The following is a 24,324-nucleotide window of genomic DNA, read 5'->3' as shown; positions in this document are numbered from 1 at the left end:
GAAAATCCTAAAGATGCCACCAGAAAACTACTAGAGCTAAGCAATCAGTTTGGTAATGTTGCAGGATACAAAATTAATGCACAGAAATTTCTTGCATTCCTATACACTAATGATGAAACATCTGAAAGAGAAATTAAGGAAACACTCCCATTTACCATTGCAAGAAAAAGAATAAAATACCTAGGGATAAACCTACCTAGGGAGACAACAGACCTGTATGCAGAAAACTATAAGACACTGATGAAAGAAATTAAAGATGATACAAACAGATGGAGAGATATACCATATTGTTGGATTGGAAGAATCAACAGACTAAAAATGACTATACTATCCAAAGCAATCTACAGATTCACTGCAATCCCTATCAAATTATCAATGGCATTTTTTACAGAACTAGAAGAAAAAATCTTAAGATTTGTATGGAAACACAAAAGAGCCCGAATAGCCAAAGCAGTCTTGAGGGGAAAAAACGGAGTTGGAGGAATCAGACTCCCTGACTTCAGACTATCTACAAAGCTACAGTAATGAAGACACTATGGTACTGGCACAAAAACAGAAATATAGATCAATGGCACAGGATAGAAAGCCCAGAGATAAACCCACACACCTATGGTCAACTAATCTATGACAAAGGAGGCAAGGATATACAATGGAGAAAAGACAGCCTCTTCAATAAGTGGTGCTGGGAAAACTGGACAGCTTCATATGAAAGAATGAAATTAGAACACTCCCTAACACCATATACAAAAATAAACTCAAAATGGATTAGAGACCGAAAAGTAAGACTGGACACTCTAAAACTCTTAGAGGAAAACATAGGAAGAACACTCTTTGACATAAATCAAGGAAGATCTTTTCTGATCCACCTCCTAGAGTAATGGAAATAAAAACAAAAATAAACAAACGGGACCTAATGAAACTTAAAAGCTTTTGCAAAGCAAAGGAAATTACAAACAAGATGAAAAGACAACCCTCAGAATGGGAGAAAATATTTGCAAATGAATCAGCAGACAAAGGATTAATCCCCAAAATATATATACAGCTCATGCAGCTCAATATAAAAAAAACATACAACCCAATCCAAAAATGGGCAGAAGACCTAAATAGACATTTCTCCAAAGAAGACATACATGTGGCCAAGAAGCACATGAAAAGCTGCTCAACATCACTAATTATTAGAGAAATGAAAATCAAAACTACAATGAGGTATCACCTCACACCAGTCACAATGGCCATCATCAGAAAATCTACAAGCAACAAATGCTGGAGAGGGTGTGGAGAAAAGGAAACCCTCTTGCACTGTTGGTGGGAATGTAAATTGATACGCCCACTATGGAGAACAGTATGGAGGTTCCTTAAGAAACTAAAAATAGAATTACCCTGTGACTCAACAATCCCACTACTGGGCATATACTCAGAGAAAACCAAAATTCAAAAAGACACATGCATCCCAATGCTCATTGTAGCACTATTTACAATAACCAGGTCATGGAAGCAACCTAAATGCCCATTGACAGACGAAGGGATAAAGAAGATGTGGTACATATATACAATGGAATATTACTCAGCCATAAAAAGCAACGAAATTGGGTCATTTGTAGAGACATGGATGGGTCTAGAGACTGTCACACCAAGTGAAGTAAGTCAGAAAGAGAAATACAAATATCGTATATTAACGCATATATGTGGAACCTAGAAAAATGGTACAGATGAACCGGTTTGCAGGGCAGAAATAGACACAGATGTAGAGAACAAACGTATGGACACCAAGGGGGGAAAGTGGCAGTGGTGGTGGTGGTGGGATGAATTGGGAGATTGGCATTGACATGTATACACTAATATGTATAAAATGGATAACTAATAAGAACCTGCTGTATAAAAAAATAAATAAAATTCTAAAATTCACACACACACAAAAATACTGATGCCATCAAGCGGTGACAAGAATTTGAAGCAACTGGAACTCTCATACATTTCTGGTGGAAATGTAGAATCATACAGCCATTTTGGATGACAGTTTAGTGGTGTCTTGAAGTTAAAATACACTTATCATATGAGCTAACAACTGCACTTCTAGGTATTTACCTATGAGAACTAAAAACATCTGGCCACACTATGACTTTTACATGAACTTTCACAGCAGTATTTTTTAATAAAAATCCCCAAACTAGAAAAAAACCAAATATCCAATAGCTAGTGAGAAGATGAATACTGTGGTATATCCATACTATGGAATGCAACTCAGCCATAAACAGGAGCAAACTACTGATGTACAAAACAACAATGATGAATCTCAAACCATTATGCTGAAAGAAAGAAACCAAACATGGAAGAGTATCTACTTTATAACCTCTTATATATGAAGGTCTGTATAGATCAAATCTATTCTTTATAGAGTAGACAGAAAAGAGATAAATGTTTGCCTGGGGCCAGAATGGGGAGATCGACTGAGATCAAGCACAATGAAACTTTCTTGGGTGATATATATGTTCTATATATCTATGTATATGTTCTATATCTTGATTCTGATGATGGTTACATGAGCACGGGCATTTATCAAAACTCATTCAACTGTACACTAAAATGAATACATTCTATTGTATGTAAATTATACCTCAATAAAGCTGATTCAAATAAAAACAACAGCCTGGGAACAAATAAAAATGCAAATGGTTATCTTGGAAGAGATGAAAGTTTTTAGGGAAAAAAAATGCTTTTTTTATCCAGTGTTTGACAGACTGCCACGTGTTAGATATATGTATTCAACTTGTTCTGTGACTCCTCAGATGATAAATAAGAATAAGAATGATTTTTGGAGAATATAAATAAAATGTCCTGAAAACTGGAAGTTTTTTAGTTTGATATTTGAAAACTTTCCAAATTTTCTGATTTGATACGATGCTGAAGTCCTCTAACGTTCGGAAAGTTTTGACATCATATTGATTTAGTACAATGAAGCTTATTAACAAAATCCTTTGCTAAAATTGATGTTTTGTAATTTCCCTTGAAATATCTGCATTATGAAACCAGAACTTATAATTCTATTCAAATATGCATTAGAATGGAAAAAGCAATGAACTGGGTTCTATCCTTGCCTCTGTGAAACCTAGATATACAAACCTAGAATGAGTTGCCTCCATACAACTCCATTTTGTAGCGTGTAAAATCGAAGTCTGTGTTACATTTTTTGGATCTCTCCACTAATTAAATCCCTCTATTAACTGCCCTAACTAAAGACTATGATTTTATGTTTGGCTCTAGAAGGATCTGTGTAACCATAAGAGGGCAGTATTCCATTTAAACAATTTCTTACACAATTTCCTGTAAGTGCTCAGTACACTAAAATTACAGGACTTTGAGATTGGCATAATATTTGCTAGTATTAATCCCCTTAGGATTATGTTAAGAAAAGTAATTTGTCTTTTTTAAGTATGAATACATAAATTTATCACAGCTAGAGGCAAAAGGGAGTCATCTTACTCTTTCTCTGGCTATCAGGCTTGCATTTACTTAAGTTGAGGAGATCATGCTTCTATCTCATCAGGACTGTAGTATATTAAAACACACTTGTCAACCCAATTAAGGGGGGACATTCTAGGGCTAGGATGTAGATTTATAGAGACATTTTTCTATGGATTCTGGGTAAACTGCAATGTACATGGTTGCAACTAATTCAAAATCAGTGCCAATGTCCCACATCAAAATCACATTTCAGTAACAGGAGGTAAAGTGAGAAAATAAAAGGGTAAAAAGTCATTTTTGGATGAGAATTTACTTGGGTCTTACTTGATGCTCAACACATTTTTAAAGGAGTGGAAAGCTTAGAAACTACTCTTAAGGCATTTACACCATTTAAAGAAACTGAATATGTATTCCTTAAACAATGAAAGATAATTTATGAAAAATAGAGTCTATCACCATAAAAGGTATTCTAATTTTCTGTATCAGTGTCCCAATTGTTAGCAATTTTATCTGCTTTATAAGCCCATTATCTTACAAGGACAGAAGGCCATGGAAGCTTGCACAGCTCAAGGTTGCAATAACAAATTCATGGTTTATGGACCTAAATCCCCTCTTCCCTCTCTTCTGTCCTTTACACTGGTTTATTATCTCCTGGTTACTCATCTCAACCTAAGAATGTCCCTTTTCTGTCTCCTTGACATTCAGTTCATCCTTCCTCTACATAATGTTAAAGTATCTTCTCACTGTCTTAGAAAACCACCTCCATCTTCTATAGTTAGAGGAAAAGAATGTTTAATAGTTTAGAAAGGAAAGGTCCAAGCACAGGGAAATCAAGGAACATTTACCAGTTCCAGGTTATGCCCATTCCCAAAGGATAATCTGTCATCCTCTTGGCTTACTAGGGATATTTGAAGAATCCATTTGACTTGCTTAAAATCACTGTTTTCATTACACGCATTATTGTGCATGGCTTCTCACAATAATGGAGTGAATATAAGCAAATGATCAACACAATGAATCATATGAGAATCATCTTTTCTTTGAAAAGAACATTTATACCTGAAATAGAGAGCCTTGCTTGGTCAAAATTATCCATAGGATGACACAGCAGAACTTACAAGTTGAGGGAATTTAGAGATGCTATATAAGTTCGCGCCTTGCTACAAGACCAGACGGAAGCCATGCCTAAAAATGAAAAAAAAAAGTCATTTGATCACAAATGTTACTCTAATTTTACTCTGACTCTATTTTGATATTTAAAATTTATTCTGATGTAGTGTTAGGATGTTAAAATGTAAATTGCTTTTATCCTGACCTTCGTTTTATTGTTTCTCCTCAGCTTTTATTACAGAATTGTTATTGCTATGGAAATGTTAACTTCCTGTTTGTATTTCTGGCACCCTGAAGGGCATGGAAGTTGGCCAGTTTAAGCTTTATTAGGTAGCTACTGAGAGATAAATGTCTGCAGCATTTTTGTTTTGTTTTGCTGCAGTTCACTAAATGAAAATCTGTCCATTAAAAGTAAACTGTGTGGTCAATGCTACAGCAATGTCTCCCTTTTCTACCAGTAACACACTATAAACCTTAAGCTAATTTAGGTTAATTATGAAGATCCACTATTGCTGCATCTAAGCCCATATGAACTTGAAACTAACCAGTCCCAAAATTTGTATGCCAGATGAGAACCATGGGTAACGTTGGATAGCAGATGAGAGCCATGGGTAAGGTTGGATAACCTTTCCAGATGTGTTTCATCACGGCAGCTACCCATTGGAGGGAAATCACAGTGGAGAGTTGAGACCTTGGCTTTCCAGGTTCATAAACCTGGTTTTGTGAGTTTACCTAAGTTTTACCTCTGATGCTTCTTATAAACAGGAACATAACTTTACTGATTACTAAGGGAGATACCGAGAACAGTGGGAATGAACAACTCTAGTGATCAGAATGCTTGTGCCCCATAGCCCTTCATTCGCAGTCTTTACTAGGAAAAAGGCAATTAGAAAACTGACTTAGTGATAGAAAGTTGCTCGATGAGAGAGCAGTAAAGGGAACTGAACGTCCTTAAAGGAATTATCTTAATTAAAGGAAGATACACCTCTCGGCAGTGATCAGAACATGGTACTTTGGTCTGCTTTTCTCGATGATGACAGAATAGTTATTAGCAGAAATCTGTATTCTCTTTTTTCTTCCTTCTGTAGAGCTTGCATTTGTCCTAACAAACTTCCCCTTTACTTAACCAAGTAGGTCATTTTACGTATATTGCACTAAAACAGACAGTCTTTGCTCCATGGAGCTTTAATTTTAGTGGTGAAAAACAGACAATCAAATGTGGTATATAATATTTTATGTGGTTAAAAAACAATATTGAAAATAAAAATAAAGAAGAGTAAGGAGGCAGAGAGCAATGCAGGAATTGCTGTTTTAGATGGCATGATCCAGAAAGACCTCTCTAAAAAAATGACGTTGGAGCAAAATGACATTGAATTAAGTGAAAGGCAGGTCAGAGATGTATCTAGGGAAAGAAGGTTCCAGGTACTGAAACAGGTGTACTTACTATGGTGACATCACCATAGCCCAACACTTTCTATATTGGGAAAACCAAATTAAAGTTACTACCGATGGTATCCTTGAAAGAGGAAAAGAGTCCCAAAAGGACACTGTGTGATTGAGGACTTTGGTTTGGTGATGGATAAGGAAACCGATTATTGACAGCCATCATCTACCTAGGGTACATTTTCCTTGTACCATTTGGAATTACTTATTGTCACTCAGGGTCCCATCAGAATATTAGGCTAAATTTAGGAAGGTTTGATAAGGCATTATTTACACTGCTGTGCAGTACCCTGAGAACTTGACCCTCATAGGCCCTCGAAAATGAGGAGATGGCATGATTAATGAAACTCAGAAGAAGAGAATGATAGCTTGAAACAAGCTATCATCTTTGGTAAAGAAACCCAACCATTCCCAGGTGACCCTGCAAAGAGGGATGTAGTCCATGAAGATCAGCATCCCCAGGATGGGGGTGGGGTTTGGGGGAAGGGATGAAAAGATAGCAGGCACACCTTCTTTCCCTTTTTGATTGCCAGTCTGAGACCCTACAGAGATTAAAATGTGGTGTTCCAGTCCTACACACTCAACCTAACACTTACGCAACTGCCCCTTCCCCAATGAAGGCTCAACATGTCTAAGGTTGACCTTATATCAAGTTGTTTCTGATAACAATGGAAATATAAAGACCAGTAGACAGAGATAGTGCTAAACATGGCTTAATCTTTGGCCACAACAAAGTCAGACTCCATGCAAATCTCAAAGAAAAATCAAGGACTATAAAGAGAAGGGGTTTTGGGTCTAATACTTGAGTGCAAGTCATACCTGTGACAAGTACTATCTTTGTGATCATTGATCAAGTTGCTTAATCTCATTGCACTCCACTTTCTTTATCTATAAAATGAGCATCATTATAGTTCTTACACATAACATTATTGGGAGGATAAATAAATATATGATGGATGCAATGGAAGGGGCACTGTAACCCTCAAAGATGCATAATGCTTTCTCCCACAGATAGAAGAGCAAAAAGAAGTACTTAGTCATACCTGCTTTAGAAGGAAAAAGGAAAAGCCATGAACACATAATAAGAGTCCACTATGCCCCAGACACTGCTTAACATATATTATTTAATTCTTTGAACACCACCTATAAGATGTTAATATTACCATTTTACAGGTAAGAAAACTGGGGTTCAGAGAGACCAAACAATTCACTCAAGATCACACATCTTGTAAGCGGCAGGGCCGAGATTCCTAATGAAGCAACATGAATCTCAAGATGATGTTTTTATTCCTGACGTCATCAATTCTGATTAAGCTACTCCAAGAACACAGAAAAACTGTATGCTTCATTTCAAACCACTCCTGGGCATAAAGAAGAAGCTCATCAACAACTAACTTAGAGTCCTTCCTCTCCCTCTCTCTGTGAGATGCCCAGAAGAACACTCTGCTAGGTAGTGGCCAGGACTGGGGCATCTCTGCTGAGCCCAAGGTGCTGACTGTTAGATTCAATATGAAAGGGTGTTCTTCCTTGACTTTCAAAGTGTTGAACTGCCAACACTCCTTCTCATGTGGGAGCAGGCAGAACTGCAACAGGGACCTCTGCCTTCCCACCTTGGTGGGACCAGGCGTCCACATCACAGAGCTCAGGTCCGCTGCCAGGAACCCAGTGAGGATCACCACCATGCTTGACCAAATGCCATTTGTTTCCAGAAAGGGAGGAAAGTAAATAGCCTTTTGATTTGTTGCTTCTCAGCTTCTTCTGAAAGCTACCCTAAAGGCTATAGTTCAGGTGGGTCTAATACAGCCAGAGTATATGTATGGTAAATCAGGCTGGGAAACATTCAATTTTATTTTGGTCTAGTGGGATGGTGGACACTAGGCAGAGTGTGAGTTCATGTGAGTGGAGTGAACAGGGCATGGGTTCCATTAAAGAGGGCCATTTTGTTGGGTGCAGTCATGACATGTTGGGTCAGGGAACTCAGTGCAGAAGCATCGATAATGGTGCCACAGCCAGGCAGGAATCACACCTTCAGGCATGCCCAGAACCAGTATCAACCAGGTTACATCCACTGTTCCCAACCAATCTTTGGTTCTTGGGTAGGGATAACTATTCTTTGCCCTTCTGGCTTTGTACGAAGAGTTTTGCCCAGCCCAACTTCACGGTTTTTTCTCTCCAGCAGGGCTGTGAAACTTTTCTGATTGTTTTTCTCAGTTTTGGAAGGGTAGCAGCCTCAGCATAATTGTGAACTCCATGAAGGCAAGGACTCTGTCTCCCCCTTCACCATGATATTCACCCTGCATAGCATCTAGATGTGATAGCAAACTTTTGTTAAATGAGTAAATGAATTACCCCCATGACCTCACCTCTCATCCAACCTGACAAGCTACTGTGTGTTAAGTGCTTTACATGGGATTCCTAGCAGTCTAGTTTGTTTGGTAGATACAAACAGCTCCAAAATATATCAGTGGCTTAAAACAACAAAGGTTATTTCAGGTCCGCTGGTGGATGAGCACCATATCACCTTCAGGCTAGGACCCCACAGGATGCAGAAGTCACCATGTTGAACCCTGACGTTGCTGAAGAAGACAATGAGCCAGTGAATCTAATCCTGGCTCTTAAAGGGCTCCTCCCAGAAATGACATGTGTCAGTTTTGCTCATATGTCATTGGCCAAAGTGAGTCACTTGGTCATCACCCTCACTCCACAAGGGGTGAGAAAGTTCAGTCTTAACCCAGAAGAGAAGAGAACCAGACTATCTGTGAATATCTCTATGACTTTCATCCACATATTATTTCATAGAAACCTTATAATTCATCTAGAACAAAGATGCTATTATGGGTCCTACTTTTCTTTTATTGAGGTGTAGCTGATTTACTATGCTGTGCTCATCTCTGCTGCAGAAAGTGACTCAGTTCTACACAAGGATCTTGAGGTTTAACAAGGTTAATGAGTTGATCAAGAAAATCAAATAGTGAAGCCTGGCTTCAAGTGTAATCACTTAACCAATCTGTTGAATCTTGCTATCACTGGAGTCTGGCAAGCTCTGTAAGGGGAGACACAGTGAATTCTCAGGGTGTCTAGGACCAGATTCATCAAGGGTCTGTGCTTGAAACCATTAAGCTTAACCTTATAGTCTGAGTCCCTGTAGGCAGTACCTCTGCTCTCTGACTTATCCTTTCTCTTTATTGGAAGAACTTGCTGTTCCTTGAAGAGGATGATAGCTACTTATTTAAGACATTAAACATCAGCCATCATCCCTTCCATGGCTAGTATTTTAGAAGTTATCCAGCAATGGCAATTTTCTTATTTGCTGGTGGTAGATAATATTCATGGAATTATTATGAAATTCATATTTATTCTTTCCATAACACACTGGAGCAGCTCAGACATCAGAGAACTACAAATTCAGTCTGTGGTTCACATTTTTCTTTCCACGTAGACAGAGAAAAATGTTTCCCAAATGCTGAGATTAAGATGTGGACTTAGCTTGCTGGGGATGAAACATCAGTGGGCTGATGACCTGAAGACTATTTCTGTGGAATCAAATGAGCTTGTTAAAAATAAATTGTTGGTCTAAAACACTGTCACAAACCTTTGACATGATCAGAGGTCACTATCAGCTGACTATTTATTTAGATAATTTATTAGGGTTGGCGTAACAGCCACAGAAACTCACCCTAGCCAACTTGTGTAAATGAAGGAATTTGTTAAGTCCTGGGCAGTTCAAAAAATCAAAAGAAAAGCAAACTACCAAGGCCCTGGAAGGAATGGAAACAGTGCATCTCTGGGGATCAGGACTACCACCATCAGTATTCATCAGCTCCAAACATCTTTCCTCTGGGGGGTCTCTCCACTCCAGATTCTGATGCCCAGGGTACTGGGAGAAAGGTTCAGAAAGGCATTGCATGGATCATGTATGTCTATTGCTCACCATGCCTGGCAGATGTTAGCAGCTCAATAAATTTTTGTTGAATGAGTGAATAAATGAATGGCCAAGGTCTCTGAGCCTCATATCACTCAATCAAAAAAATAAAATAAAATTTGATGATTCTATTAAGTCTGTATTAGTTGCCTATCATTGCTGTAACACATTACCACAAATTAGTAGCTTAAAAACCCCATAAATTTATTATCATATGGTTTTGGAGGTCACAAGTTCAAAATGAGTCTTACAGGGCTAAAATCAATGTATCACCAGGTTGTGTCCATGTCTTGGCTATTGTGAACTGTGCTGCAATGAACATTGGGGTGCATGTGTCTTTTTAAATTATGGTTTTCTCTGGATATATGCTTAGGAGTGGGATTGCTGGATCATATGGGAGTTCTATTTGTAGTTTTTTAAGGAACCTCCATACTGTTCTCCATAGTGGCTGTACCAACTTACATTCCCACCAACAGTGTAGGAGGGTTCCCTTTTTTCCACACCCTCTCCAGCATCTATTGTTTGTAGACTTTTGATGGAAGCAAACTAAATGTCCATCGACAGAGGAATGGATAAAGAAGATGTGGTACATATACACAATGGAATATTACTCAGTCATAAAAAAACTGAAATAATGCCAACATGGATGGACCTAGAGATTATCATACCAAGTGAAGTAAGTCAGACAGAGAAAGACAAATATCATATGATATCACTCATATGTGGAATCTAATTTTTTAAAAATGATACAAATGAACTTATTTACAAAACAGAAACAGATTTTCAGGTATTGAATACAAAATTATGGTTACTCAAGGGGAAACGTGGTTGGGGAGGGATAAATCAGGAGCCTGGGGTTAACATACACACACAACTATACATAAGATAGATAACCAACAAGGACCTACTGTATAGCACATGGAACTCTACTCAATATTCTGTGATAAACTATATGAGAAAATAGTCTGAAAAAGAATGAATATAGGTATATGTATAACTGAATCACTTTGCTGTACCCCTGAAACTAACACAACATTGTAAAGCAACTATAATCCAATAAAATTTTAAAAAATAAAATAAAATAAAATCAATGTATCATCAGGGTTGGTTTATTTTGGAGACTCCAGGGGAGAATCAGTTCCTTGCTTCTACCAGACTCTAGATGCTGCTGGCATTACTTGGCTTATGGCTCCATCACTCCAATCTCTGCTTATGTTGTCACAATTCCTTCTACCAACTTTGATCCTTTTGCCTCTCTCATAAGAATCTTTATGATTAGATTGGACCCACCCAACAATCCAGGATAATCTCGTCATCTCAAGATTCTTAATTTAATCAAATTTGCAAAGTCCCTTCTACCTTGTAAAGTTAAGGTATTCACACGTTCTGGGTAATAGGATGTGAACACCGTCGGGGGACTATTACTTGGCCCACCATAAGACCCTTTTCAATTCTGAAATTCTGTAATGCTCTCATTGCTGATATTGATACTAGGAACCATGGGGACCACCTGGCCCTGTTGTATGTGGAGCTTACAGTCTATTACAAACAAAGTTGGCAAAGCTGTCTAATGGGAAATCAGGGCTACTGAAAGAGAATTTACATATCAGGTGATTCCTGTCTGTTGGATGAACCAGGTGGCTCATTGTCTATGCCAAACATTTGTGGATAAGAGCAAAGATTTTTGTTACAGCATTTCTACTAACTCCACCCCAAAATGGCATCACTATGAGAGGACATGGTCTAAAGAAATCACTCACGTGGAATTCTCACATCCCCAGAAGGGAGTCTGACTCAGGGCCAGACTAAGAACCATAGGAGATTCCCAAGCACTGAAAAGATTATTAAAGATAATTGTGCTCCACTTCCATTTGTAATTTAAAAGAAAAAACCTCTAAAGTACAGAATAAATATAGAGAACTAAGACAAATATCTAACGTTATCTATGATGACTATTGAATGCTTGTTCTGAAATATCTCTATCAAACAATTTTAAGAATTGCCATTTGCTTCTCCTGCCTTCTTACTGATGCATAAATGCATTCTTAATCCTCTTGTTGGACAGTGCAGCCCATAATATTCATGACCTACCAGAAATAATACCATCCTTAATAAACCAAGCCAGTAATTTCTACATGTCATTTTATGATACCTTAGGCTTTTACTAATACAATTAAGAGGGACTCTGGCATTCTAAATGCTAATATAATTATTTATATTAAATATGGACCCCAAATTTATAATACCTAGGACCTAAAACAAAATCTCACTATGGATCTCAGGCTTTAAAATGTTGTATCTAGTAAACAACATGCCTTTATTTACAATCACTCATGTTTTCATTTTGTTATCAAAGGTATTATTTGACTTCACATCTGAGCCTCTGAGCAGCCTGAGATACTAACAGTTGACATTGTTTGAACAACCAGTTTATGTTGGTGTATCAGCAAATACTTTATACGTTTTTAATCTAATACGTAATACATAATTAAATCCCCAAATTACTACAGGCATTATTATTATACTCATTGTAATATGAGTGAACTGAGGCTCAGAGTGGTTAATTAATTTGATGCAGGTCACACAACAGAGCAGAAATTTGAATCCAAGGAGTTGGTCTCTTAACCATTATACTCTGCTAATTCCCAGTTTTCCCATATAGGTTAGCTGTCACAGTAGTCAGATGCAAGGGCTGTCTATGCAGCCTTTGTTTTCTCTCTGTTTCTTTTCTTTCCATTTCTTTTCTTTTTTCTCTCTTTTTTTGAGAGTAAACTTATGATTTCCAACAGTCTAATGGTTTGAACCAGACCTGTACATCACAATAACTCAAAGAAGTGTTTTCAGGTATGTTTTTGCCAGGCCCAACCACAGAGCTTCTGATTTGGCACACTAAGGCAAGTAGATGCCTGTGTGTAGGTAAAAGATCCCTGCATAACTCTAACATGGACTCCTGAGGAAGAACACTGCATCAGGTCTCATTAGATACTGAAAGGAGGGCAGAAATTGCATCGCCCTGGACGCATCTACGAATCAAGGACCTGGACGAATCTACGAACTCCAAGTGGTGTTAGAAAATTGGTCAACAAAAGCGTAACAACTTCAAAAAGCTTGTGAATCTAGTCTAGATGGAAAGAAAACTTAACAGCAGAAATGTGGCACCTGGCTTGACACCTCATAGTAAACACCATGAAACTGGAACCATTTCACCATGAAACTGGAAATAATCAACCACCCGTGGTTTGTAGCCCCTTTTCCTGAGTTATTACATGTCTTCACATTCATGAGAAGAAAAGTAGGGTGGAACGGAGCAAAAGAATAAAACTCTAGATAAAAGAAAAAAAAACCCACTGGAAATACATTATGGTTGGAGCTAAATAGTCCCAGTCATTTAAAAATGGAGCAATCTCTTCAAAGAAAGAGCAATGGGAAATAAACCCATAACTTTTATTCACCTCTAATGCTTTCTGTTCTCCAGACAAGCTCTCACAATTTTGCAAAAGGGTTTAGCAGTCTTAAAAAGACATGGTGAGAAGTTATTTCGAAGGATCGGTGTGTTGTGACATGCTCATACTGATTCTGCAGCCTCTCTGCATTACTTCATATGAATTATTTAAAATAACCCACACCCTACCAACACAATCACTTGCGTCTTCTTTCATTCTCTATTTAATATTCCTGCTGCTGTTGTTATAGTCAGAAGACAACCTTCTGGCTTTCTGTTTTGTTTGTACTTGTGAGAAAGGCAAAGGAAGTTTTTTTTAAAAAATGTTAATGTCTGCTTGTATATATAGTTGATTTTTTTTAAATGCACTACTTTGGTGTCCTCTTCTGCTTCTTTTTCTTGTGAGTTTCCATGTGTAATCAACAGACACTAAGTACATCATTAGGACATACTAAATTTTTTCCATAGCCCTGGGGCCATCTTGCGCTCTGTTTTTTTTCATTAGAGCCCCACACATGGTGTTTTCAGTAAACTTTCATTTCCTAGGATCTGGTCTTTTTCCACTGAACTCATATTTTTCCCTGATTTCCTTTTAGATTATAAAACTGTTGCCAAATTAGACATGGTTTTTAGAAAAACACCACCACTGCCTCTCCTGATGTTGAATTAGTATTTAATTCAGCCACCCAGTAGGAATATCAACAGTCACCCATTCAAGTGACAAAATTAAAAATTTTTTCATCCAGTCACGGCCTGGAAAGAATAACTGATTTTACTACTCAGTTACCTGACTTGACACTGATTTTCCATTTCCATGACAATGATCCCACCATCAGCAAATATCAATTGAATGCCTACAATTCAGAAAGCAAAGGGCGGTGCCCAGGTCTGAGTATGAGGTCCATTAATAACTCCCCACTCCTTCCTTTCCTGTTTGGAAGACATAGTTGGAGGCTTACCCAGCAACCACACCATTCCCCGCTTCCCCACTCCCCCTTCACACGCACACTTCCTCCCAGCAGACAGAATCTGCCATGCAACATGGAGACTGAAAATGCCAGGTACATGCTTTCCCAGCCTCCCTTCTGTTTACAGCACCAGCCATGGCCACTGCGACCTGAAGGGAAGTCTGCTGAGACTGGGGTAAGAAACAGGGGAAACAGGGCAAAAGAACATGGCTCTTCTCTTTGATTAAAAGGATTTTGAGAAAAGTTACCCCCTTTCAACTTTTTAAGATACAATTGTTTTAAAAAAAATGCTGAGGGATTAGGCAGCCATCTTGCAATCATGAAGGAAAAAGCTGAAGACCAGAAAGCAATATTCTGAGGAGGACGAAGCCAAGACGCAAGAAAGGGATGGAGCTCTCAATGATGTTTTGAGCCATGGCGCCAAACCTGGAATTTTCCTGCCCCTGCAATTTATATTACGTGGAATAATGATTGCATTTCTTATCAAATCCATCTTCAAATGGCTAGTCTGTATTTTGCAGTTGAAGGTATCCCAACTAATATACCTGCTTAATTCTTCTTCCTTCAAAATTCAACTGAGACATCAATGCCCTGTGAAATTTCCCTCAATAGCATCTTTGGCCCACCCCATAGCAACCTCACTCCCATCTCCATCCAGGTGGAACAAAATGACCCTTACTTTCAATTCCCATGTTACCCTGGCATACAGATGCTTATTTTCTTACAAAACTTAGATCCTCAAAGCTCCCTCTCATTCACTAGCTCTCAAGTCCAATGCAACAGGGTCTAGTTGATGTGACCACTTGCCCCATCTGTTGGCGGCAGGCAGAGTTAAATGTCTTTACTAAGAGGGAGAATCTCTGCTCACACCTAGGGAAGGACAATTACAGCAGTTGAAAGTTCAGAAGCAGAGGAAATTCTTTGTTGCTCTATATTGAAGCCATCAAGGTATCCGTCTCCTCTTCAAGACCGTAAGCACTTTGAATGAATGGATTGTGTCTTTCTGCAGAAAGTTTAGCACATAGTAGATCCTCAATAACTGCTTGTTAAAATAAGCTGATAATTATAGAATTTAAATGTTAAAGCTCAATGACACCTTAGAGATTATTTAATATAACCTCCTAATTTTATAGGTAAGGATATCGAGGACTGGAAAGTTTAAATAACTTTCTCAATTTGTAAAATAGGGGCAAAGCTAGAACTACTACCAAAATCTCCTAATCCAGTGTTCTTTCTATTCCACCAGAGGTATGAATGCATTTGTAATCTAGGTGGACAGAAAGGATATCTTCAAAAACATAACTAAAAACGCATGCAGATACAATAAGTGTCACATGTTGTTGCAAGAGGGGAGACAATGTTTTGGACTCGGATGGATGGTGAACATTAGCTATTACCCATGTCAGGTAGCACAGTACTATGGATTCTTGGACTTGTTGCCTTCACCTTTTGATATCAGCTTGTAGTGGGCATCCCTGACTTTCCAGTCTAAATTTGGAGAACATCCCATTTATTTTCTCCACAGCACCTGCGACATTTTCACTTCTCTCAATTTACCACATAACACTGAACATTTATTTATGCGCTTATGTGTTCACTTGTTTGTTTAATTTGCATCTTCTCCAGAATAGCAAAAGCCATGTCTATTTTGTCCCTGACTCTACATCCAGCACTTCACAGAGCCACTGATAATTAGTAGACACTCAGTATCTAATCAGTCATTAACTTATTCAGCAACATTCCAGATGATGGGAGTACAAAAATGAAGAAGAAAGGCAAAAGTCCTGCCCTCTTGGAGCTTATAGTCTATTTGGGGAAGAGAGAAATTAAGCAATATAACATAAGCACAATACTGCATATTTACGGACTCTCAGATGCCACCAACTTGAAGATGCATTGTTACTTCTATGTGTGAACAAAGAAAAAGACATCACAAACTTTGCCATGCCACTGGTATTTTTCGATGCATCATAACCTCAGAGAGTTCCTTGAATTGATGAATGAATTAGGTTGGAATTAGGTCTGGAGGGATAGTGGAATATCAGAGAAGTGGGTAGTCATAAAGAACTGATATATTAATCAAGAACTAACCTTGTATTTACAAGGTATGTAGTAACTTTGGTGGCAGATATATCCTAACCCCAGCCCTGGCAATCATTTGTTGTGTGGGCTTGAGCAAGTTCTTGAGTCTCAGTTTCCTAATTTGGAAAATGGGTACTATAAAATGTGACATTTCAGATTATGTATGTAAAAAGACCCTGAACTTAATGGAGACGCAACAAATGATGGTAGTTTTTATTACCTTTATCATTTTACTCAGCAACTCCTCAGGTGAATTCTAGTTGATATCCTGTTTATTTTAACTGTTGGACCCTTGTCTTGATTTGCCAGTTCTGGGCTTCCCCACCTCCCACCCCTCCCGCCCCCATGACCTCCCACAGACTCTGTGCTCATCTCGTGCACCTTCTGTTTCAACATGTTACTTGTCTGTCTTCCCTACTAAATTATAAATTCCTTGAACATGTGAACCCTGACTTATTTATATCCATCATATCCAGAATACAGTGCTTGGAACCTAGAAGGTTCTTATAATATTTGTTGACTGAATGTGAGACCAAATATATTTTTGTTGGGGAAAGGGCCTTCCAGGTAAAGGAACAGTTTTTATAAAAGCCCTGGTGGGGCTTCCCTGGTGGCGCTTCCCTGGTGGCGCAGTGGTTGAGAGTCTGCCTGCTGATGCAAGGGACATGGGTTCGTGCCCCGGTCCGGGAAGATCCCACATGCCGCGGAGCGGCTGGGCCCGTGAGCCATGGCTGCTGAGCCTGCGCGTCCGGAGCCTGTGCTCCGCAACGGGAGAGGCCACAACAGTGAGAGGCCCACGTACCACCAAAAAAAAAAAAAAAAAAGCCCTGGTGATAGATACATTAGGCATCCATCTATTCACTCAACAAAACTTCTTTTGAGTGTTAACTGGCAATAGATTCAGAGACGATTACCGCTCCTTGGAGCACAGGGAACATCCCATGGAATAAGCAGGTTAGTCCTCATCTTGGGCTTTCTCCATCACACTAGTTAATCTCTACCATAGGTGGTTACTCATCCAGTTTGATTTGCATGTGCTGTTCCAGCAGTCCCTCTCCATGGAAAGCTGTTAACTTTATAAGGTTTTAAAGAGACTGCAGATGTTTCTCAACACTTTTTCATGGGTGCCAGAGTTTACATCCACCACTGCTCCGTGGAAGGGCTGCCTTTTAGGTAATGCAAAACAGCAGGGGTGGGGGGATCGATCTGCCTGCTTCCTTCAGACAGGTGTGCCTCGGAGAGCATGAGATCAGCTGTAGGCCCATGCATTGACATGCCAACCTGCAAAGTCACTTCTCTGAAAATGCTTTAGCTTTTTTCATTACTTGAGAACTAAGCAGGGCATTAAAAAATGTCCAAAACCAAACCCCCCACTGAAATTTTGAGGTCTCTCTAAGCAAAAATAATCTTTTCCTGGTTTCGCAGGTCAAGAAGCCATTAGAAAGGAATCATCCCAGCTGCCCAAAAATGGTCTCGAGTCCAACCGCCTAGGCGCCAAAGCCAACACCACGTTGACGCAGATGGATAGCCAGCCAGAAAAGGTAGAGCGCCTGTGTTAGGCTCTCTCTGCTCCTCCAGCCCGGGAGTGAAGGGAGTGGAAGAAGGGAGGAGAGGAAGGCAGACCAAAAAAATCAACATAGTGCAACATGTCTCATAGTCAAGTCAGCCATGGCGGGGTCTTATAATGCTGTTCACCAGTTTTTGCATCGTGCAGACAGAGCCAGCTCCTGTATCAGATGAGCCACTTATAACCTTCCATCTTGGTACCTGCCCACAGGCCTCAAATAATCAGACAAGGAACAGTTCTGATGAGAGTTGAAAATACCCTTTAACCTATAGAAGCTTACTATCAAATGATGGATAATAGCTTGAATTCAGTTAAGCAGAAACAGCTAGCAAAATATAATGGAGCATGGAAGTTGTGAATCTAGAGTTCAAGCTCTTGCTTTAATTTCAAGTCTATTTCTTGCTAACTTTGCCACCTGGGACTGGTCTCTGGTCCTCTCTGAGTGCTACTTTCCTAATTTTTCTAATTTTCTAATAGAAATCCTTAACTTACCTACCTGTCAGTTATTGGTCAAAGGTTAAATGATTAAATGATCTCATGATATCCTGTTGATTTAAAAGAACTGTACAGGGACTTCCCTGGCGGTCCAGTGGTTAGGACTCCTTGCTCTCACTGCTGAGGGCTAGGTTCAATCCCTGGTCGGGGAACGAAGATCCCACAAGTCTCGGGGCCATAAATAAATAAATAAACAAACAAAAATTTAAAAAAGAACCGTACAAATGTTGGATTGTGTCTTATGGCTTAAATGATAAAATAAGAGGGTATATTTAAAGTTAGCATGACAATATAGATATACTTTAGGAATAAGAATATCATTCTTATTTAAACTTCTGATGCAGTTTGGAATGGAAAGCAGATTTTGTTTCCAGACAAGTAGCTTTGCAGAGTGGTTCACAGGGGGTCCATATTTTCCCATCCCCTTCCTCCTAATCCTTCTCTGGGAGCAAACAGGATAATCTTTTGATCTTTCTGCTTTATTGGCAATGTATATGGTGTGGCTAGAAAAATATGAGGCAAAGAATGGTTCCTTTACATTTTGCACTGTCTTGCTTTAAGGACTCAGTGAAATAAGGTATGGAAAAAGTACTTCAAAAAGAATAAAGTGAAAAAAAAAAGAGGGAAAAAAAAAGAATAAAGTGGTTTACAAATGATCTCTTAAGCACAGTTTTGATCATGCTCAAATACCCTTTGAGCTTCCATTGCCCATAAAACAACAGTAGCACCCGGCATTCAAAGTCATCCACACTTCCTCAGCCTCTTCCTTCTCTGCTGCTTTAGCACAAAGACAAGGTCCTCTGTACCTGCGCCTCTCACCTTCCCTCTGCTGGGACCATGCACCCTGCACTACCCATTCTTCCATCACCACCACCAACACACCCCACCCCTGCCCATGTCTGGGCCTCCAGGAGCCTAGTTTTTCCTGCCTGGAATCCATTTCCTTCTCATATCTGCCTCTTAAAAGCCTGCTCATTTTTCAGGACCTCCCTGGTGGCCCAGTGGGTGGGACTCCACGCTCCCAATGCAGGGACCCCAGATTCAATCCCTCATTGGGGAACTAGATCCCGCATGCGTGCTGCAACTAAGCCCGCATGCCACAACTAAGACCCAGCGCAGCCTAAATAAATAAATCATAATTTTTAAGAAGCCTGCTTATTTTTCAAAGCTCTTCTCTTTCAGGAAGCCTTTTCAGGTAGCCTCCCGCCCCATCCCCCCACACACCATCAATCCCATTTCAAATGTATCCTTCCTACCCCCTCAACTCCTAAAGACTTCATACCATATTCGTATCATTATGCCTTCTGACCTCCTGTACCACTTCTTTGCTGTAATTTTTTTAAAGCATGTGTAATAGTGGAAGCCAAGCTCTGATTAAGAGACCAGGTGATAAACTCCCAGAAGGCAAGGAAGACACCTGGACATCCACTTCCCATAGGTTTCCTCAGTGCTTGCACAGGATTGAACCCTTTGCAGGCACTCCTGGATGCGTATGCCTCAGCTGATTTGACTGCCATGGTTGCTGGGGGAGATTTTCTGCTTTAAATATCTAGTTTAGGGCTTCCCTGGTGGCGCAGTGGTTGAGAGTCCACCTGCCGATGCAGGGGACGCGGGTTCGTGCCCCAGTCCGGGAAGATCCCACATGCTGCGGAGCGGCTGGGCCCGTGAGCCATGGCCGCTGAGCCTGCGCGTCCGGAGCCTGTGTTCCGCAACGGGAGAGGCCACAACAGTGAGAGGCCCACGTACCGCAAAAAAAAAAAAAAAAAAAAAAAAATCTAGTTTATACTTTTAAATAGGTAGTAACTGTAGCATGAACAGTCTTTGAAACTATAAAATCTCTCCTTACGATGGCCTAGACAGCCGTGTCCACGCAGCACAGGTACAATCATTCTAAAGTAATACCTTGGTGAATTTGATTACAGAGAAGTGTTGATGTTTGCAGAGAGCTTACTGCCTGCCAGGCATTGTTCCAGGTGTCTCACATATATATTCCCGTTTAATACTCAGAACAATCTTAAGAAATGAATACTGTTATTAGCTTCTCCACCGTATAGATGGAGAAACTAAGACCCAGAGAAATGTAAGGACACAGAGCAAGGCAGCAAAGATTCAGATGCAGAGAGTCCAGCCTCAGAACCGGGGCCACACTCTGCTCTATTGTGTTTCATGTAAAAGTGCCCCAAATGACTTGACTACTTTTGCTGCTAAACTGATCTTTATTCTAAGCTACCTAAACCTTATCTTACTTGAGCTTGAAAGGAAGGCCACAAAAACCCCCTCTTCCACACTTCCCACTGTGCCTGCCCCTTGGGACTTCTGCTTTTGTGTTCCATTCATCTCCCCAACATCTAACAACCACTAAAGAAGCAGCAGAGCTTCCTTCAAATGTAAACTGTGGTAAGTACCAGGTTGTTTGGAACCCAAGGAGCTACTGAATCAGTCACTGTTTGCTGCTCCCTCTAACAAATATTTCTTTGAGATCCTTGAATGACTCAATCACACATCCCACACCTGCTGCCCTGAGATCTGAGCTGTGCTGGGAGTACACAGTGTCAAAGGGTAAGCCCATTTATAGACTCAGTTAGTACAATGATGCACTAGTGAGGAGAAAACAACCCTCATTTATGTAACATTGAAAATTCAGGATGGGTAACCCAGACGAGAACCCAGGAAATATAAATATTGAAACATGACAAATGATGATACAACAATAATATTACTAACCAAGGTACAAACATCTCTTTAAAACGGTGCTACAAAATGTTTCATCATATTCCAAATCAGTTTCCCTCCTGGAGTCATAGGTCATGAACCTTCTGAAAGTGAATACAAAATTTATGTGAACTTACATACGTTTTTTTTTGGCCAGAAGACCCACAGCTCTTACGAACTTGAAAGCCCCAGTCATGAGGCTTTCTCCTGCCAAAAAGGCTTTCTCTTGCTGCACAGTGACTGGGGTTAGAACCACTAAGTCATGATGTCTAGGACCAGCTTTTGGTCCCACTGTGCAAAATCCTTTCAAATGGTCTGGTTTAGAAGTGTAAGTATGTCTGTGCCTCTACTGGAACTCCCCCCAGCAGAAGCGACACGTCTTTTAAGAGAAAAAAATCATAACACAGATAATGTCCTTCCTACCAGGACCCAAAAGGTGACCTTGACTGTTCTCAGGTTCTATTGACTACATAATTCTTATTGACTGCCACGTGGTACCTACAGAAATACGAACCTTCAAAGGCCATTTCACGTACTAGAGGAGGAACTGTAGTGACAGAATTTGTAAATGAAACTGCTTTTCATTTACACATTGTTTACATTCCTCCAGAGCCAGATCCCATCCTTTCTCTTCTATCACAGTCTAAACTATTCCCTGTACACAACTCTTTACTCTGCCACTCCCTTGCTCTGAGTGCCTGTTAGTATGTCTGAAATTTATTTTCAAATATTTTGGCACAGTGTGATGTTATATACACAGTAGTCATGTTAATCTATCCTGTACATGTAGACAGTTGATTTAACCAGGATTCCCACTTTCCAGAGGGTGAATTAGCATTTCAACAGAAGGTCCACATTCCAGGAATTCAGCTCTGTCCATCTTCCAGCAATACCAAAGACTTCCTTCCTTAGCATAATCGTGGTAAAATGGGCTCCCATGGGTGAAATCATAGGTATTTAAGTCACGGGATTGGCTAAAGCATGCATTCTCAGTGGGAGACATATATTCCGCAACCGGGCAAAATTTGTTTGTTTGGGGAGGGGTAAAAAAGCTTGAAATATTGCGAGGGTTTCACGTTCTTCCAAGGCACAACCCTACCTGAAAACATCTTATGCCTTAGTATTTAATTTCTCTCAAGTTAAATTGACTTAAAATTTTCTCCTTTGGGTGTAGTAATGAAAAAATATGTGGAGGAACATCTGGCTAAAATATTTTAACATCCTCTACACCCTGCAGGAATACAGAATAGAGCCAATTCTCTGTCCTTTATTTTTAGGATCAGTGAGTATGTTAGCTCTAGGCTTGTCGTATGTGACGTTTATCATGTTGAAGTACGTTCTTTCTATACCTAATATGCTGAGAGCTCTTATTATGAAAGGATGTTGAATTTTTGTCAAACGTTTTTTCTGCCTCTATTGAAATGATCATATAATTTTTATCTCTCATTCTGTTCATGCCCTGTGTCACATTTATTGATTTCCATGTGTTGAACAATCCTTCCATCCCAGGGATAAATCCCACTTAATCATGTTGAGTCCTTTTCATGTGCCATTGAATTTGGTGCGCTAGCATTTTGTTGAGGATTTTTGCATCCACACGCATCAGGGATATTGACCTGTAATTTTCTTTCCTTGTAATGTTGCCTGGCTTTGATAGCAGGGTAATGCTAGCCTCATAAAATGAGTTTCAAAGTGTTCCTTTCTCTTCAATTTTTTGGAAGTGTTTGAGAAGGACGGGTAAAATTTTTCTTTAAATATTTCGTAGAATTAACCTGTGAAGCCATCTAGTCCTGGGTTTTTATTTGTTGGGAGATTTTTGATTCCTGATTTAATCTCCTTACTGGTAATTGGTATGTTCAGATTTTCTATTTCTTCCTGATTTTAGTCTTGATGGGGTTGTATGTTTCTAAGAAGTTTTCCATTTCTTCAAACTTTTTCAGTGTGTTAGCATACAATTGTTCATAGTAGCCTCTTACGATCATTTGTATCTCTTTGATATCAGTTGTTATGCTTAACAGTGAAAGGTTAAAAGCATTTTCTCTAAGATCAGAAACAAGACAAGGATGTCCACTCTCACCACTTCTATTTAACATAGTACTGGAAGTCCTAGACACAACAGTTAGTCCAAAGTAAATAAATAAATACATAAAAGGCATTCAAATTGGAAAGGAAGAAGTAAAACGATCCGTTTGCAGATGGCATGATCTTATATACAGAAAACCCTAAAGACGCCACCAAATAGCTGTTAGAACTAATAAATTCAGTAAAGTTTCAGGATATAAAATCAGCTCACAAAATCAGTTGCATTTCTATATACTAACAATGAACTATCTGAAAGAGAAACTAAGAAAGAAATCCCCTTTACAATAACATCAAAAACAACAAAATATTTAGAAATAAAATATTTTTAGTATCAATGCCCTAGATTTGATCCCTGAACTGTCCTGTATTCTACCACTGATTCTAGGAATACTTGTTTGCCTGATGGAGGCATTGTTGCTACGCCACCAGACACTGCATGGTCTGGCCCTGCCCACCTCTCTGAGCACATCATATGGTTTAAATCTCCCTCTCATTCCCTTAGCTTTAGCCCACTGACATTTCTCACCCGCGTTACCACACTTGCTCTTTGCTCTACCTGGAGGGCTTTGGTTCCACCTCCCAGAATATGCAATGCCCTCATCATTCCATTGTCTGATCACAAGTTGCTTCTTTAGAGAGCCTTTCCCTAAGAAACTCAGCTAGGAACTTCCTTGGTGGCGCAGTGGATAAGACTCCGTTCTCCTGACACAGGGGGCCCGGGTTTGATCCCTGGTCAGGGAACTAGATCCCACTTGCATGCCACAACTAAGAGTTTGCATGCCATAACCAAGGGGCCCACATGCCGCAACTGAGGAGCCTGCGAGCCGCAACTAAGACCCGGCACAACCAAATAAATAAATATTTTAAAAAATCTATAAAAAAAGAAACAGCTAAAGTAGGCACGCACCATTACACTAACTTGAATTATGGACTTCAACCCTCTTATCACTCTCTGAAACTGGCTTATCACCATCCAAAGCGTTTATTTCCTGATTTATTTCATTACTCTCTCTCCTCAACCTGACTGAAAGCTTCTGAA

At 39.6% G+C, this 24,324-nt stretch overlaps 1 protein-coding gene across 3 annotated transcripts in view; it reads right to left on the bottom strand.

Annotated features, from left to right (window-relative positions):
- Window positions 1-24,324, bottom strand: part of COLEC10 (collectin subfamily member 10) — a 172,098-nt gene that overhangs the window by 114,097 nt on the left and 33,677 nt on the right. Inside the window, exon 3 of one of the 3 annotated variants that reach the window (XM_019932091.3) lies at window positions 4,522-4,647. The exons of the other annotated variants lie outside the window; for them this stretch is intronic. Coding sequence (XP_019787650.2) covers window positions 4,522-4,558 — 37 coding nt within the window. The 5' untranslated portion in view covers window positions 4,559-4,647. The remainder of the gene's footprint in view (window positions 1-4,521; window positions 4,648-24,324) is intronic. 3 annotated transcript variants of the gene reach the window in all.

The sequence above is a fragment of the Tursiops truncatus genome, chromosome 17, assembly GCF_011762595.2.
Source record: "Tursiops truncatus isolate mTurTru1 chromosome 17, mTurTru1.mat.Y, whole genome shotgun sequence".
NCBI classification, from domain to species: Eukaryota; Metazoa; Chordata; class Mammalia; order Artiodactyla; family Delphinidae; genus Tursiops; species Tursiops truncatus.
Note: the sequence above shows the minus strand (reverse complement) of the source record. Positions and strands in the feature narration are given on the sequence as shown.